General features: G+C 43.1%; 1 protein-coding gene across 12 annotated transcripts in view; it reads left to right on the top strand.

Annotated features, from left to right (window-relative positions):
• The window catches only part of TENM4 (teneurin transmembrane protein 4), a 1,584,659-nt gene that overhangs the window by 1,560,256 nt on the left and 11,464 nt on the right, over positions 1-12,939 (top strand). For all 12 annotated transcript variants that reach the window (XM_074303958.1, XM_074303961.1, XM_074303962.1 and 9 more), the window contains 3 exons: positions 1,494-1,790; positions 2,521-4,138; positions 8,518-8,660. In XM_074303958.1, the coding sequence (XP_074160059.1) occupies positions 1,494-1,790; positions 2,521-4,138; positions 8,518-8,660 (2,058 nt within the window). The remainder of the gene's footprint in view (positions 1-1,493; positions 1,791-2,520; positions 4,139-8,517; positions 8,661-12,939) is intronic.

The following is a 12,939-nucleotide window of genomic DNA, read 5'->3' on the forward strand; positions in this document are numbered from 1 at the left end:
CTCCCATCTTTTAGTACATGGCCTTCTAAAGTTGTCAGGGCCAGACAGAGATACTCTTATTTAATTAGCAGGAAATGCAGTGTCTCAGCTACTCTTATTTAATTAGTAGGAAAGGCAATGTCTCAGAGAAAGCACAAGACTTGGAGTTTGGTGACTTGAGTCTGAATACTGACTCCTACCTCTATATGTCTTTTCACTTTGATGCTTCTCACCTTCCATATCTGTGAAATGGGCATAACAATTGACTACACAATCCACCTTCCCAGGGATGTTATGAGGAGACTGTTTGCAAGCTCAATCAACTGGAGAAGTGGGAGCTGTCATTATTATTCCCCCACAGCTGTCTTCCCAGCCATTTCTTTAAGGAGCATCCCCAGGGAATCTTGGAACCACTACGGGTGGTTCCTCCAGTCACTGTGGCCCCCAGATACAGCAGATAATTTGAGCAGCCCAGTCCCTACCAGAACATTGCACCAACAGCATTTCAATTTCCTTTGAAAGTCAGAAAAGCAGGGGATCCCAAAGGAATAACAGTAAATCACAGCTTTCAGATTTTAATAAAGAAATGGAATTTTGCATCCTATTCCTGTATTTGTGACTAACCCCATAGGTATCAGTCTGTGCCGCTAGTGACATACTGCACAGGGCCCTGCAGCTTAAACACTGGGGCCTGTTTATAATTTCCCAGACGGATACATGTGGCCTTTTGGCTCATTTTCTTTTCCTGACATTAGCCCCTGATTCTTTGATAACTGTTTCATAAGCTCCCTTTTGAGAGAATGAGAATGTTCTAAAGAATACTGGGCTTTGGAATCCTGTGATGTGATTTTTTACCAGCCTTAAGACCTTACAGAAATCATGAATCTTAAAGTTTCTCAAATGAAAATGGCTGTGATAATTTTTGTACTGCCTATTTCAATATTTCTCATAAACTAGGACATGCTATGGAAACAGAGTAATGCTATCATTGTATCCTAGAATATTTATTGGACTACAAGTCCAGAACATTGGGTTCGAGTTCTAAATCAATTATTAAATTGCTGTAATTTAACAACCTGGTTGGTCAGGTCACTTGAATGCTGACCTTTCCACTTATGGAGGCCATGGAGGCAAGGCATCTTCATCTGTAAAATGAAGGCGGCTGCCTAGGTGGTCATTCCCTTCTACGTTCTGATCTTCATTGTCATTGCCCTGATCAGCCGAGTTAAGATTTACTTATCACTTGAAGGTTTGCAAGGCTCTTTACAAAGGTTAGTTTATTTGGTCTTTGTAAGGTTGACTTGCCCAGAGTCACACATTTAGTGAGAATCTCAGGCTGGAACCTTCCTGACTGTCCACTAGGCACCCAGCAGGTTAACATTGTCCATTTTTTTTTTTCTTTTCTATGTTCTGCGTTGTATTCTAAGTCTCTAACAGGCCGTGCTCCGAGATCCTCTCCAGATGCAAGAATCTGGGGACCCGGATGTGCACTAATCTCTCTGCTGTTCCTGCAGGTTCACAACCGGAACCTCCTGTCCCTGGACTTTGACCGAGTGACTCGGACAGAGAAGATATACGATGACCACCGCAAGTTTACGCTCCGGATCCTGTATGACCAGGCTGGAAGGCCCAGCCTCTGGTCCCCCAGCAGCCGGCTGAACGGTGTCAACGTGACCTACTCCCCAGGGGGCCACATTGCGGGCATCCAGAGGGGCACCATGTCCGAAAGGATGGAGTACGACCAGGCCGGCCGCATCACTTCCAGGATCTTTGCCGACGGGAAGTCCTGGAGCTACACGTACTTGGAGAAGGCAAGCTTCTTCTTCCCTGACCTCTTCTGGGGAGGTTCCGGGCCGGCCCCACGCCTGGGCACAATTCACAGAGGCTGTGGTTGGGAGGAAAGCCCAAGGCCGGCTCTGGCACTTCCCAGCCTGTGGCGCCGCAGGGTGGCCACGGTGCCCCAGCGCGGGGCTGGAATCAGGAACTCTAAGTTCAAATCCAGCCTCAGGCACTTACTACCCACATAATCCCCAGCAATTCACTTAACACTGCTTGCCTGTTTCCTTGTCTACAAGTTGAAATATGAGTATTTCTTCTGGTGGATTACAGGTCAAAGGTGTCCCTCTTTCTCAAAGAGGACCATGACGTCAGAGAGAGTATCCATGACATGCAAGTGGGTTGCATTTAAGTGAGGTCCCCTGCCTCCCTTTCCCCTCCAGAGCCGTAGGGTTCAGGGGCAGTAGAAAGCAGGACCGCGGAGATGGTCCATCAATTTAAAAAGTCTTTGTGATGAAAGAAGTATGGTCCTGCAAAAAGGGCATCAGGTCCTTGGAAAGGTTCAAATTCAGGCCCTGATAAATAATGATCTGTGTCACTTTGGACAAACCACTTCCCTTGGTGGGCTCCAGCTTCCTTATCCACAAAATGGGAATAAAAAAATAAAATAATAATAATGATGATAGCTATCCTACCCACCGGACAGTGTTATAAGGTGCCCCTCCCCCGTTCTCACTCTGCTTCCCCCCCTTCCTTTCTCTGCAGTCCATGATGCTGCTTCTCCACAGCCAACGCCAGTACATCTTCGAGTTCGACAAGAATGACCGCCTGTCGTCGGTGACCATGCCCAACGTGGCGCGGCAGACCCTGGAGACCATCCGCTCCATCGGCTACTACCGGAACATCTACCGGCCCCCGGAAGGGAACGCGTCGGTGCTACAGGACTTCTCGGAGGATGGGCAGCTGCTGCACACGGCGTACCTGGGCACGGGCCGCAGGGTGATCTACAAGTACGGGAAGCTGTCCAAGCTGGCCGAGATGCTCTACGACACCACCAGGGTCGCCTTCACCTACGACGAGACGGCCGGCATGCTCAAGACCGTCAACCTGCAGAACGAGGGCTTCACGTGCACCATCCGCTACCGGCAGATCGGGCCGCTCATCGACCGCCAGATCTTCCGCTTCACGGAGGAGGGCATGGTGAACGCGCGCTTCGACTACAACTATGACAACAGCTTCCGCGTGACCAGCATGCAGGCCGTGATCAACGAGACGCCCCTGCCCATCGACCTGTACCGCTACGACGACGTGTCGGGGAAGACGGAGCAGTTCGGCAAGTTCGGCGTCATCTACTACGACATCAACCAGATCATCACCACGGCCGTCATGACCCACACCAAGCACTTCGACGCGTACGGCAGGATGAAGGAAGTGCAGTACGAGATCTTCCGCTCCCTCATGTACTGGATGACGGTGCAGTACGACAACATGGGCCGCGTGGTGAAGAAGGAGCTCAAGGTGGGCCCCTACGCCAACACCACGCGCTACTCCTACGAGTACGACGCCGACGGGCAGCTGCAGACCGTGTCCATCAACGACAAGCCCCTGTGGCGCTACAGCTACGACCTCAACGGGAACCTGCACCTGCTGAGCCCCGGCAACAGCGCGCGCCTCACTCCGCTCAGGTACGACCTCCGGGACCGCATCACCCGGCTGGGCGACGTCCAGTACAGGATGGACGAGGACGGCTTCCTGCGCCAGAGGGGCGGGGACGTCTTCGAGTACAACTCGGCCGGCCTGCTCATCAAGGCCTACAACCGGGCCGGCGGCTGGAGCGTGCGCTACCGCTACGACGGCCTGGGCCGGAGGGTCTCCAGCAAGAGCAGCCACGGCCACCACCTGCAGTTCTTCTACGCGGACCTGAGCAGCCCCACCAAGGTCACCCACCTGTACAACCACTCCAGCTCCGAGATCGCCTCGCTCTACTACGACCTGCAGGGCCACCTGTTCGCCATGGAGCTCAGCAGCGGCGACGAGTTCTACATCGCGTGCGACAACATCGGGACCCCCGCCTGGCCGTGTTCAGCTGGCACCGGGCTCATGATCAAGCAGCTCCTGTACACGGCCTATGGGGAGATCTACATGGACACCAACCCCCACTTCCAGCTCATCGTCGGCTACCACGGGGGCCTCTACGACCCGCTCACCAGGCTGGTGCACATGGGCAAGAGGGACTACGACGTGCTGGCCGGCCGCTGGACCAGCCCGGACCACGAGCTGTGGAAGCGCCTCCGGAGCAACAGCGTCCTGCCCTTCAACCTGTACATGTTCAAAAACAACAACCCCATAAGCAACGCCCAGGACATCAAGTGCTACATGACAGGTGAGCTCTTCATCCACCTCTCCCTCCTTCCCTCCCTCCCTCCTTCCCTCCCTCCCTCATCTCTCTTCTCTCTCTGTCTTTCTGTCTCTGTCTCTGTCTCTGTCTCTGTCTCTGTCTCTGTCTCTCTCTCTCTCTCTCTCTCTCTCTCTCTCTCTCTCTGTCTGTCTGTCTCTCTATGTCTTTCTCTGTGTCTGTCTCTTTCTATGTCTCTCTCTCTCTCTCTTTCTCTCTATGTCTCTCTCTGTCTTTCTCTCTATCTCTCTATCTCTATCTCTATCTCTCTATTTCTGTCTCTCTATCTCTATCTCTCTCACTCTATCTTTATCTCTCTATCTCTCTCTGTTTCTCTCTATTTCTCTATCTCTCTCTTTTCTCTCCTTTCTCTCTCTCTCTCCTTCGCCTCTCTCTCCTTTCTCTCTCTCTTTTTTAAGGCCTCTCCTATCTCCGATAATTCATATTCTAAGGCCCCTCCCAGCTCCAACATTCCGAGTTCTAAGGACCTCCTGGACCTAATACTCCATGTTCTAAGGGTCTTCCCAGCTTTGCTATATTCTGTGCCCTCAGGCCCTCCTGGGTGTCAGGTCCTGTCCCCCATGAGAAGAAAAAAAAAAAAAAGAAGAAGAAGAAGAAGGAGGAGGAGGAGGAAGGGAGAGAAAGGAGAGAGAAAAAGGTCGTTACTTTTGAAGGGCCTGTTGTTAAACATGAATATTTTAGCAATTGTACACTTCATGGTGGGAAGCTTTGCTGCCAGCCTTGGAAAAACCTGATGGATTGAGCTGACATTTCCATTACATCTGTCTGCATTAAGCACTCCTCTTGCCATGCCCTCAAATGAGTTTACAGTGAAATGTGTTGGCAGGTTACTGTAGCTGAAAAAAAAAAAAAAAAAAAATAGGTGCTTCGGATGGTACCATCAGTGAAAAGAAATAGGTGCTTCGGATGGTACCACAGTGAAAAGAGCCATGTAATTCAGGGACATCAAAAGATCTGAGCAACTAGGGAGGATAGTGGGTAGAGTTTTGGACCTAGAGTCAGAAGGCCCTAAGTTCAAATCCATCCCTAGACACTAGTTATATGAGCCCTGGCTAGCCACCAAACCTCTGTCTTCCTCAGTTTCATCATCTGTAAATAAAGATAATAATAGCACTTATCTCCCAAGATTGTTGTGAAGATTAAATGAGTTGTTTGTAAACTTAAAAACACCACACAGTACAATGCTAATTATCATTTTTTAAAATTCTGATTCTGCCATTGATTTATTATGTGATCTTAGGAGAGGCAATCTCCCTGGATCTCAGTTTTCTCATGTGTAAGATGAAAGAGTTGATCAAAATGAACTCTTAAGATCCCTCCCAGTACTAGTATCCTCAGATTCTGGAATCCGGTCCCATTTTTTAGCTTCCGAGGTGCCCCCGATCCTCCTCTTGCCTGTGTGTGTGATACTGCAGCCATTCCTCAGGATGGGCTAGACTCTGGCCTCTGCCTATCGCGGACCTCAATCTAAGGGAGGATATCTCTTGCAGAAGGGAAGAGAGTATCTTCCAACAGTACTTTGGAACGCTCCTAGCTCTTCCTTAGGAAATCAGGCTCCATGAGCTGAAGAATGAGACCTTAGCATTTGGAAGTCTTAGAAACCCAGAACACTGAATTGGAAAGTGCTCAAAGCTAGGGGAACCCTCATTCGGTTATGAATTAGAACAATGTCTATTTCAACACAAAGGTCCTAGGATACTTTGACCTCTAAGAACAATGTGTCCAATCCTCTCCTAACATCCTCTTCAGATACTCTGGTAACTACCGTGTTCCTCAGTCTTCTCTTTTTCAGGCTAAACATCCACCGTTTTTTCATCCAGTCCTTGTAGAATTTGGTCCCAAGTTCTCTCACCATCTTGCTCACCCACCCTGGTTTTTTCAATGGATATTTCTTGATTTAAATATTTTTATTGCTCTTGTGATTACAAACCAAAATAACTAGTTTCTCTGCCAGCCACATAGTCAAGTTTGAAATCACTGATGGTAGTTTGCTGCCAATGCTTTAAATTAGGTAGACTATGTCTTTCCCCCCATCTCCTTACCTAAAAGCAATAGAATTGTGAAATCTTCCAGTCCCTGAATGTTAGCTCTGAAGAACCATGGAAAGTAAAATGAACATAGAACATGGAATGTGAAAATGGGAAAGGGAAGAAAACCTATCATATTTAATACTAGGAGAGACATTAGAATATAGAATGTTAAAAATGGAAAAAGAACAAAAAACCTATAATATTTAGCATTAAAAGGGGCCTTAGCACTATATACACTGATAAGTCAAAGGATAAGACCTATGGTGAGAACTTAATCCAATGAGGACATTATGAAATAGTTACAACTTATACATGATTTTGGTATTTTATATTACAGGATTGTTGCCTAAATACTGCTTTAAATCTGTGAAAAAGTTTCTGTGTCCTTAAAGCACATGTTGTAACGAACCATTCAGCAACTATCCTTATTTAATGGTACCAGAAAAAAAAATTGGTTAAGTACTTGGAAAATTAAACAACATTGCTACAAATTAATATTTACCATATGTTTGCCTTTTACTTGAAAACAGGTAACTAAATTTCAAAATATTTTAAATGGCTTTTCTGTATTCTACAATGGTAAGAGCTTAATTACCATAAGAAGCCTTATCTAAAAATATATTTTGTAACAATTGTAATAGATACTGTATCAAATAAAACATGATTTGTATTAGCTCTGTATAAAAGTATTTGTGGCTTGGGACTTTTTATACATAAAACTTTTATAAACTTTCCAGGGACTAAGTATCTGATATCATTTTAAATTTACCATCTATACTTTAGTTTGATTGGCAATAAATTATTTTTAGAAGAGGTCTAAAAGAGAAAACATAATTTGATTTTATAAGGTGATTGAATTGCTAGTATAGTAAAGCTTTTTACTTTTGTACATACTTTGCAGACATTTTGCTTTTTGCTATTAATATTTGCATTGTAAAAATTACTGACATTTAATAAACACATTTATAACCCCCCCAAAAAAGGGGGCCTTAGAACATAGAATGTTAAAAATGAAAGGGGCCAAAAACATTTCATTAGAGCTAAAAGAGAACTTAGGATATGGATATAAGATATTAGAAATTAGACCTAAGGAACATAGAATATTACAGCTTGGAAGAATCTTAGAACAGTAGATTATTAGAGCAAGAAAGATGCTTAGAACATAAGAGCTGGAAGGAGCCTAAAAGATAGATTAATATAATATGAGAACTGAAAGACATCATTATTAATACAGCTCCCTGATTCAAATTAGAGTAATTGGATCCCCAGAAGGACCCAAATAACTTGATGAAAATCACACAACAAATTAGGATAGCAGACCCAGGATTAGAATCTAGGATGGAGAATTCTTTCCACATGCCCTGAACATAAGATTTAGAGCTCATAGAGACTGAGGCCTTATGAGATCTTCCCTAATATCACACAGCTAAGAAGCAGTATCAGGGTTTTTTGGTTTCATGGATTCTGTTTTTCCACCCAGTACTACTGTCTCTCCCCTAGAGCTAATTGCCCACTTAAATTTACAGGGAATCTGTGGTTTATTACACCACGTGACTGATCCTAAAATCCCCAGCCCTTCTGACAGAAAAGCACCAAATTTTTTAAAAAGCTTTCATTTGTCTCTTAAAGGTGAAATGTAAGAGTTGAATATTTTCCATCATCCCTTTTAATGTTGTCATCTCTATTTTGACCTGCTTCTACTTCTTAAGAGTTTGTCATGTGGCTACAAAAAGAATTCTTTTCCAAACTATAACTGTAGATATGGGTCCTCAGCTCTGGGAAAATTGGGATTTGTGATTGTTTTTTCTGTTTGTTTGTTTTTTTTAATTTCCCCAAGAACCATCTGGCAGCCTTCAGATAATGTGTAATCTATGAAAAAAGCTATTCTGCCAACAAAATTTGGAAAATGAGTATTAGAGGACAAATACTAGCTGAGCCCATTTGCCCATAACCCACCCCTGAAAGGCCTGGATTCTAAGTGAACCTGGAGTTGAAATATTCTTTAGGGTCTGTCCCTTAGAAATTATGCTGCCTTGAGCAAAACAGTTCAGATTTCTGAGACTCAGATTTCCCATCTGTAAAATGGGCATAATATCATATTCACACTGCCTATTTTATCAAGCTATTGTAAAGATCAGATAAGTAGAGAATGTCTTGTGAGTCTATAAAATCCTATGTGACTATCAACAACAACTTTTAACATTAGTAGATAATTAAAGATGTTGACCTCTTTTTAAATCTGTATTATTGTCTTGAAAAATCACATCTTAAGGGTAATTATTTCCCTCAATTATTTTGACTAATTTTCCATTCCAGATGTCAACAGCTGGCTCCTTACCTTTGGATTTCAGCTGCACAATGTGATTCCTGGATATCCCAAGCCGGATACAGATGCTATGGAACCTTCCTATGAACTTATCCACACACAGATGAAAACTCAAGAGTGGGACAATAGCAAGGTAATCTATGAGCACTGGTAGGAATCCTGTTTCTTCTAGCCTAGAACCTAAAGTTCAGGATCACTGTCTCCCAAAGGCACTGACTCTGTCTCCACCAAATACATGCAAACATTGCATGATAAATTTTGGAGACAGAGAATCTGGTTTTGAATCCTCCCTATGGGATCTCAGGAAAGTAACTCTCCCTGCCTAGACTTCCATTTGTTAATCTAGGAGGTAGCTGAAGTTCTCCCCAGCTCCAACATTCTGAGTTCTAAAGATCCTTTCTAGTCCTGACAATCTGTGAGCTAAGATTCCTCCTACTCCGAACATTGTAAGAGTCTATTCCATTATTCCATTTCATTGTATGATAGCCACCTCACATTATATGATAGCACCATCTTCCAAGCAGAAAATTTTTCTTCCACTTCCAGAGGAAGGGACAAAGAATCCCTTTTCTCTAAACTCTCCTTTTTCCTCTTAATTTTTCTTTGCAAATGTGAAGAATCAGTATTTTGGAAGGCTTAAACATCCAGCTATATTATAACATAATAGATGCTGCCCTGGAGGCAGAGCCTCTGAACCCTATCACACCTCTGCCATTTACTAGTTGTATGACTTTGAACAAGCTGTTCCCCTCTCTGTACCGTTTCATAATCTGTAAAATGGGTACCATAATAATACTTATGCTATCAACTTTCACAGGGTTGTTTTAAGAAATGTGTGTTTGAAAGTGTGACATGTTATAGAAATAGAAGTTACCCTTATTTAGACATTTAAACCTTCTGTCCCTGCTAAACACTGTGTTGATCTAAATGTCAGTCTGTAGCATTTTCTTACTCCTCCCCCAAAATATTCTGCTTTAACTAATTCAGATGCACTCTTCCCAAAAAAGGAAAACCCAAAAGATACATTCAGAATGGCAAACATGCTCTGTTGAGAAAATGAACAATATTCATCCCTGGCTAGCCAAGGTTAGGACACTGGCACTTGACATAGTCACAAAAACTTTGATTACTGCCACCTCTCTCCCCAGATGGGGCACTCAGGGACTGCCAACCACTCAGTATTGCTATAGCTCTTTAAAGTTGAGTGTAACCTTTCAGATCATATGGCCCCTATATTACTAAGGAAGTCCAAGAGAATAAATATGGTCGACTGAAAGGCACTTTGACCATGACCTAGCCCAGCCCTTGGTATTTTACATTTGAAGAAACTGAAGTTTGAGGAAGTTAAAACAATTCTCAGTTGAGAGGACTTGATTCAAGGCCACCCAACCTCCAGTGTCCAGATGGATAACCTTTCTCTTCCATAAGGCCAAATGTTACCCTGATCATTAGCAATCATTACCAAAGGTCACACAGAAAATTAAAGGTACTATCTTTAGAATGTCTCGGTTCCATATTGATGCTTCTGTACCCCTCCTTATTCAAATAACAGATTTCATCCATGTCATCCCTTCCCCTCCACTTCTGATACCCAAATCTTTTTTTACCCAACAGCAGCTTCTATGAAAAGTTCCTGGGATTTTAGCATCCAGGGAGCATGACCTGAGACAACAGCTGACATGACATATCTAGGAATACTAAGGCAAACTTAATGGTGGCCGTATTGTCCAGAACAAGAGAAGGAATAGTCTTCCCACTTAATTAAGCCATATATAGCATGTTGGTATGGAGAAAGCCATGGCTTTCTCCAATAAATTTTACAGATGAGGAAACTGAGGCAACAGAAGTGTCTGAGACCAGTTTTGAATTCAGGTCTTCTTGACTCCAGGTCCGGTGCTCTATCCACTGCACCATGCAGCTTTCCCTATATTCCATTTTAGGAAAAATATTAACAATCTGTAGTGCAACAAGAATAGTGATGAAACTGAGAATCATATATATAGTGAGAGGAGAAAATTGTGGGGGGATAGGAGAAGGTGTGGAAAGAGAAAAGACCTGATAGTTGTCTCCAAGTAATCTATTTATAATGTCATGTAAAAGAGTGATTAGACTTAATTCTATTTGAGAGAAGCAGCAAGAATTTTGGATACAAGTTGCAGAGAGACAGATGTAAGCTTGATTGTGGCCTCAGATCCTTACTAGCTATATGACCCTGGGCAAGTTGCTTATTCTTGTTTGCCTCAATTTCTTCATCTGTAAAATGATCTAGAGAAGGAAATGGCAAACAACTCTAGTATCTTTGCCAAGAAAATCCCAAATGGGGTCATGAATGGTTGCATACAACTGAAAATGAAGAATAGAAAGGAAAAACATGCTAATGATTATAACTGTTCAAAAATGGAGTGGACTGCCTCAGTGATTTTCCCATTGCTTGAGGCCTTCAAACAGAGACTGGATTATTCTGATTATTCAATTGGATTCAACAAACATTTTTAAATTGACAGTAACCATTTGTCAGGAATATTGTAGCTGAAGAACACTGCTCAGGACCAGTTTGATGAAGATGCTTCTTTGCACTCTGATGGTCTGTGATTCAAGGAGCCATTCTGTGGACATGGATAATTCTCTATCCCAGTGACCTGGGAGCCTTTCTCTGATCCCTTTAGGATCTCAGGAGTGCCAGTGTAGTCAACGCTTAGCTGTCTCTCATTCTTGTTACATGACCTGATTGGCCTTTGCCAATTAGACTCATCCTTGTTGACTCACCATGTCAATGGATTATTGATTCTAGCCCTTGGCAGGCACAGGGGATATTTGTTGTGAAGTGAGCTCTAGTTTTCATGAAACTCGAGGAAACAATTGTGCTTAGACAAGGTTCTATTAATTATAAAGAGAACTTGATTTCAGTAAGAAGCCAGGAGCTCAGACTCAGAAGCCATTTTCCAGGATCCCTGACAGTCAAATGAAGAATTTCTGAGAATGAGACTTCCCCAAGCTCCCAGGAAGCAAGGGAGCAATCATAAGGGAAACAGCTATAGCATCTTATGAAAACCTTCCTGACTGTCCCATTTACACTTTTAGGGTAGACAATTTAAAGGATCTACAGTTCCTGGTAGCCATGTTGGCACAAAGCAAAACAGTTAAATAGACTTGAATGCTCGTTTCCTCTTTTCCATGTTTACTAATTTATCTATTTGTGCAGTCCCCTGAATTCCTATATTCCTTCCTGTGATATCCATTTCCCTTTCCATTGACCCCAGAAAACAATCAATCAATTAGTAAGCATTTATTAAATACCAGCCATGTGCCAGATCCTGGGCCAGATATTGAAAATACAACTACAGTGGTGCTCTCAAAAAGCTTTATTTTCTATTGGAGGGGGAAATGGAGCTGCCCCACGTTCTGAGATGAGCAAATAGAGAGGACATAGAGAAAAGAAATACAAAGCAATTGTCACAATAACAATTCAGCATATAAGAAAAGGCTTCTTAAAGGAGGTGGCTTCTGGAATAAGCCTTGAGAGAAGGAAGGTGTTCCAGGAGGCTGAGGTGAAGACAGAGCATATTCCTGCATGGGAAATAAGGAGGAGGAGAACTGAATGGTGAGCAAGCCAGTGTGGCTAGAATATAGAGGAAAGAAGGAGAGCTCATCTGTAATCAGACTGAAAAGATGGGTTGCAATCAGATTAGAGGAAGGGCTGTAAATAACAGGCAAATGAGTTTATCTTCTTTTATCCTAAGATCCTCCTTAATAATGCTAGTATCTTCCCTCAGTTAATTATCTCCAATTTATCCTGTCTATAGCTTGTTTGCACAGAGTTGTTTGCATGTTGTCTCCCTCATTAATTAGTCTGAATTCCTGGAAAACAGAAACTGTCTTTTGCCTTTCTGTGTATCCCCAAAACTTAAAAACACAGGCACATAGTGGGCACTTAATAAATATTAATTACCTGACTGATTGACCAACTAAGACAGTAGTAAACTACTAAAGCTTCTTGTGCAAAAAAGTTATAACAGCAGACCTGTGCTTTAGGAATATCAATTTGTGTGGCGGAAGGATTACAGAGAAAAGAGTCTGGGAAAAGGAAGATCAATCAGGAGGTAGTAGTCTAGGGGGAAAAGTGATGAGGGCTAAAATAAGAGTAATAAGATGGATGTGAAAGATATTAAGAAATGTTAATGGATAAAACTTGTCAAATAATTGGATTTGAGGTAGGAAGTGAGGAAGAAGGAGAGACAGAGAGAGATGACAGAGACATACACAAAGAGAAGGGGAGGGGAAGAAAGAGAGAGGGGAGAGAGGGAAAGTGTGTGTGTGTTTCTGACTTGAGATTGTAAACCTAGATGACTAAAAAAATATATATGATACTCTGATCAGACGCAGGAAGACTAGAAGGAGGACTAGATTTAAAG

This window comes from Sminthopsis crassicaudata, chromosome 3 (assembly GCF_048593235.1).
Source record: "Sminthopsis crassicaudata isolate SCR6 chromosome 3, ASM4859323v1, whole genome shotgun sequence".
NCBI lineage: Eukaryota > Metazoa > Chordata > Mammalia > Dasyuromorphia > Dasyuridae > Sminthopsis > Sminthopsis crassicaudata.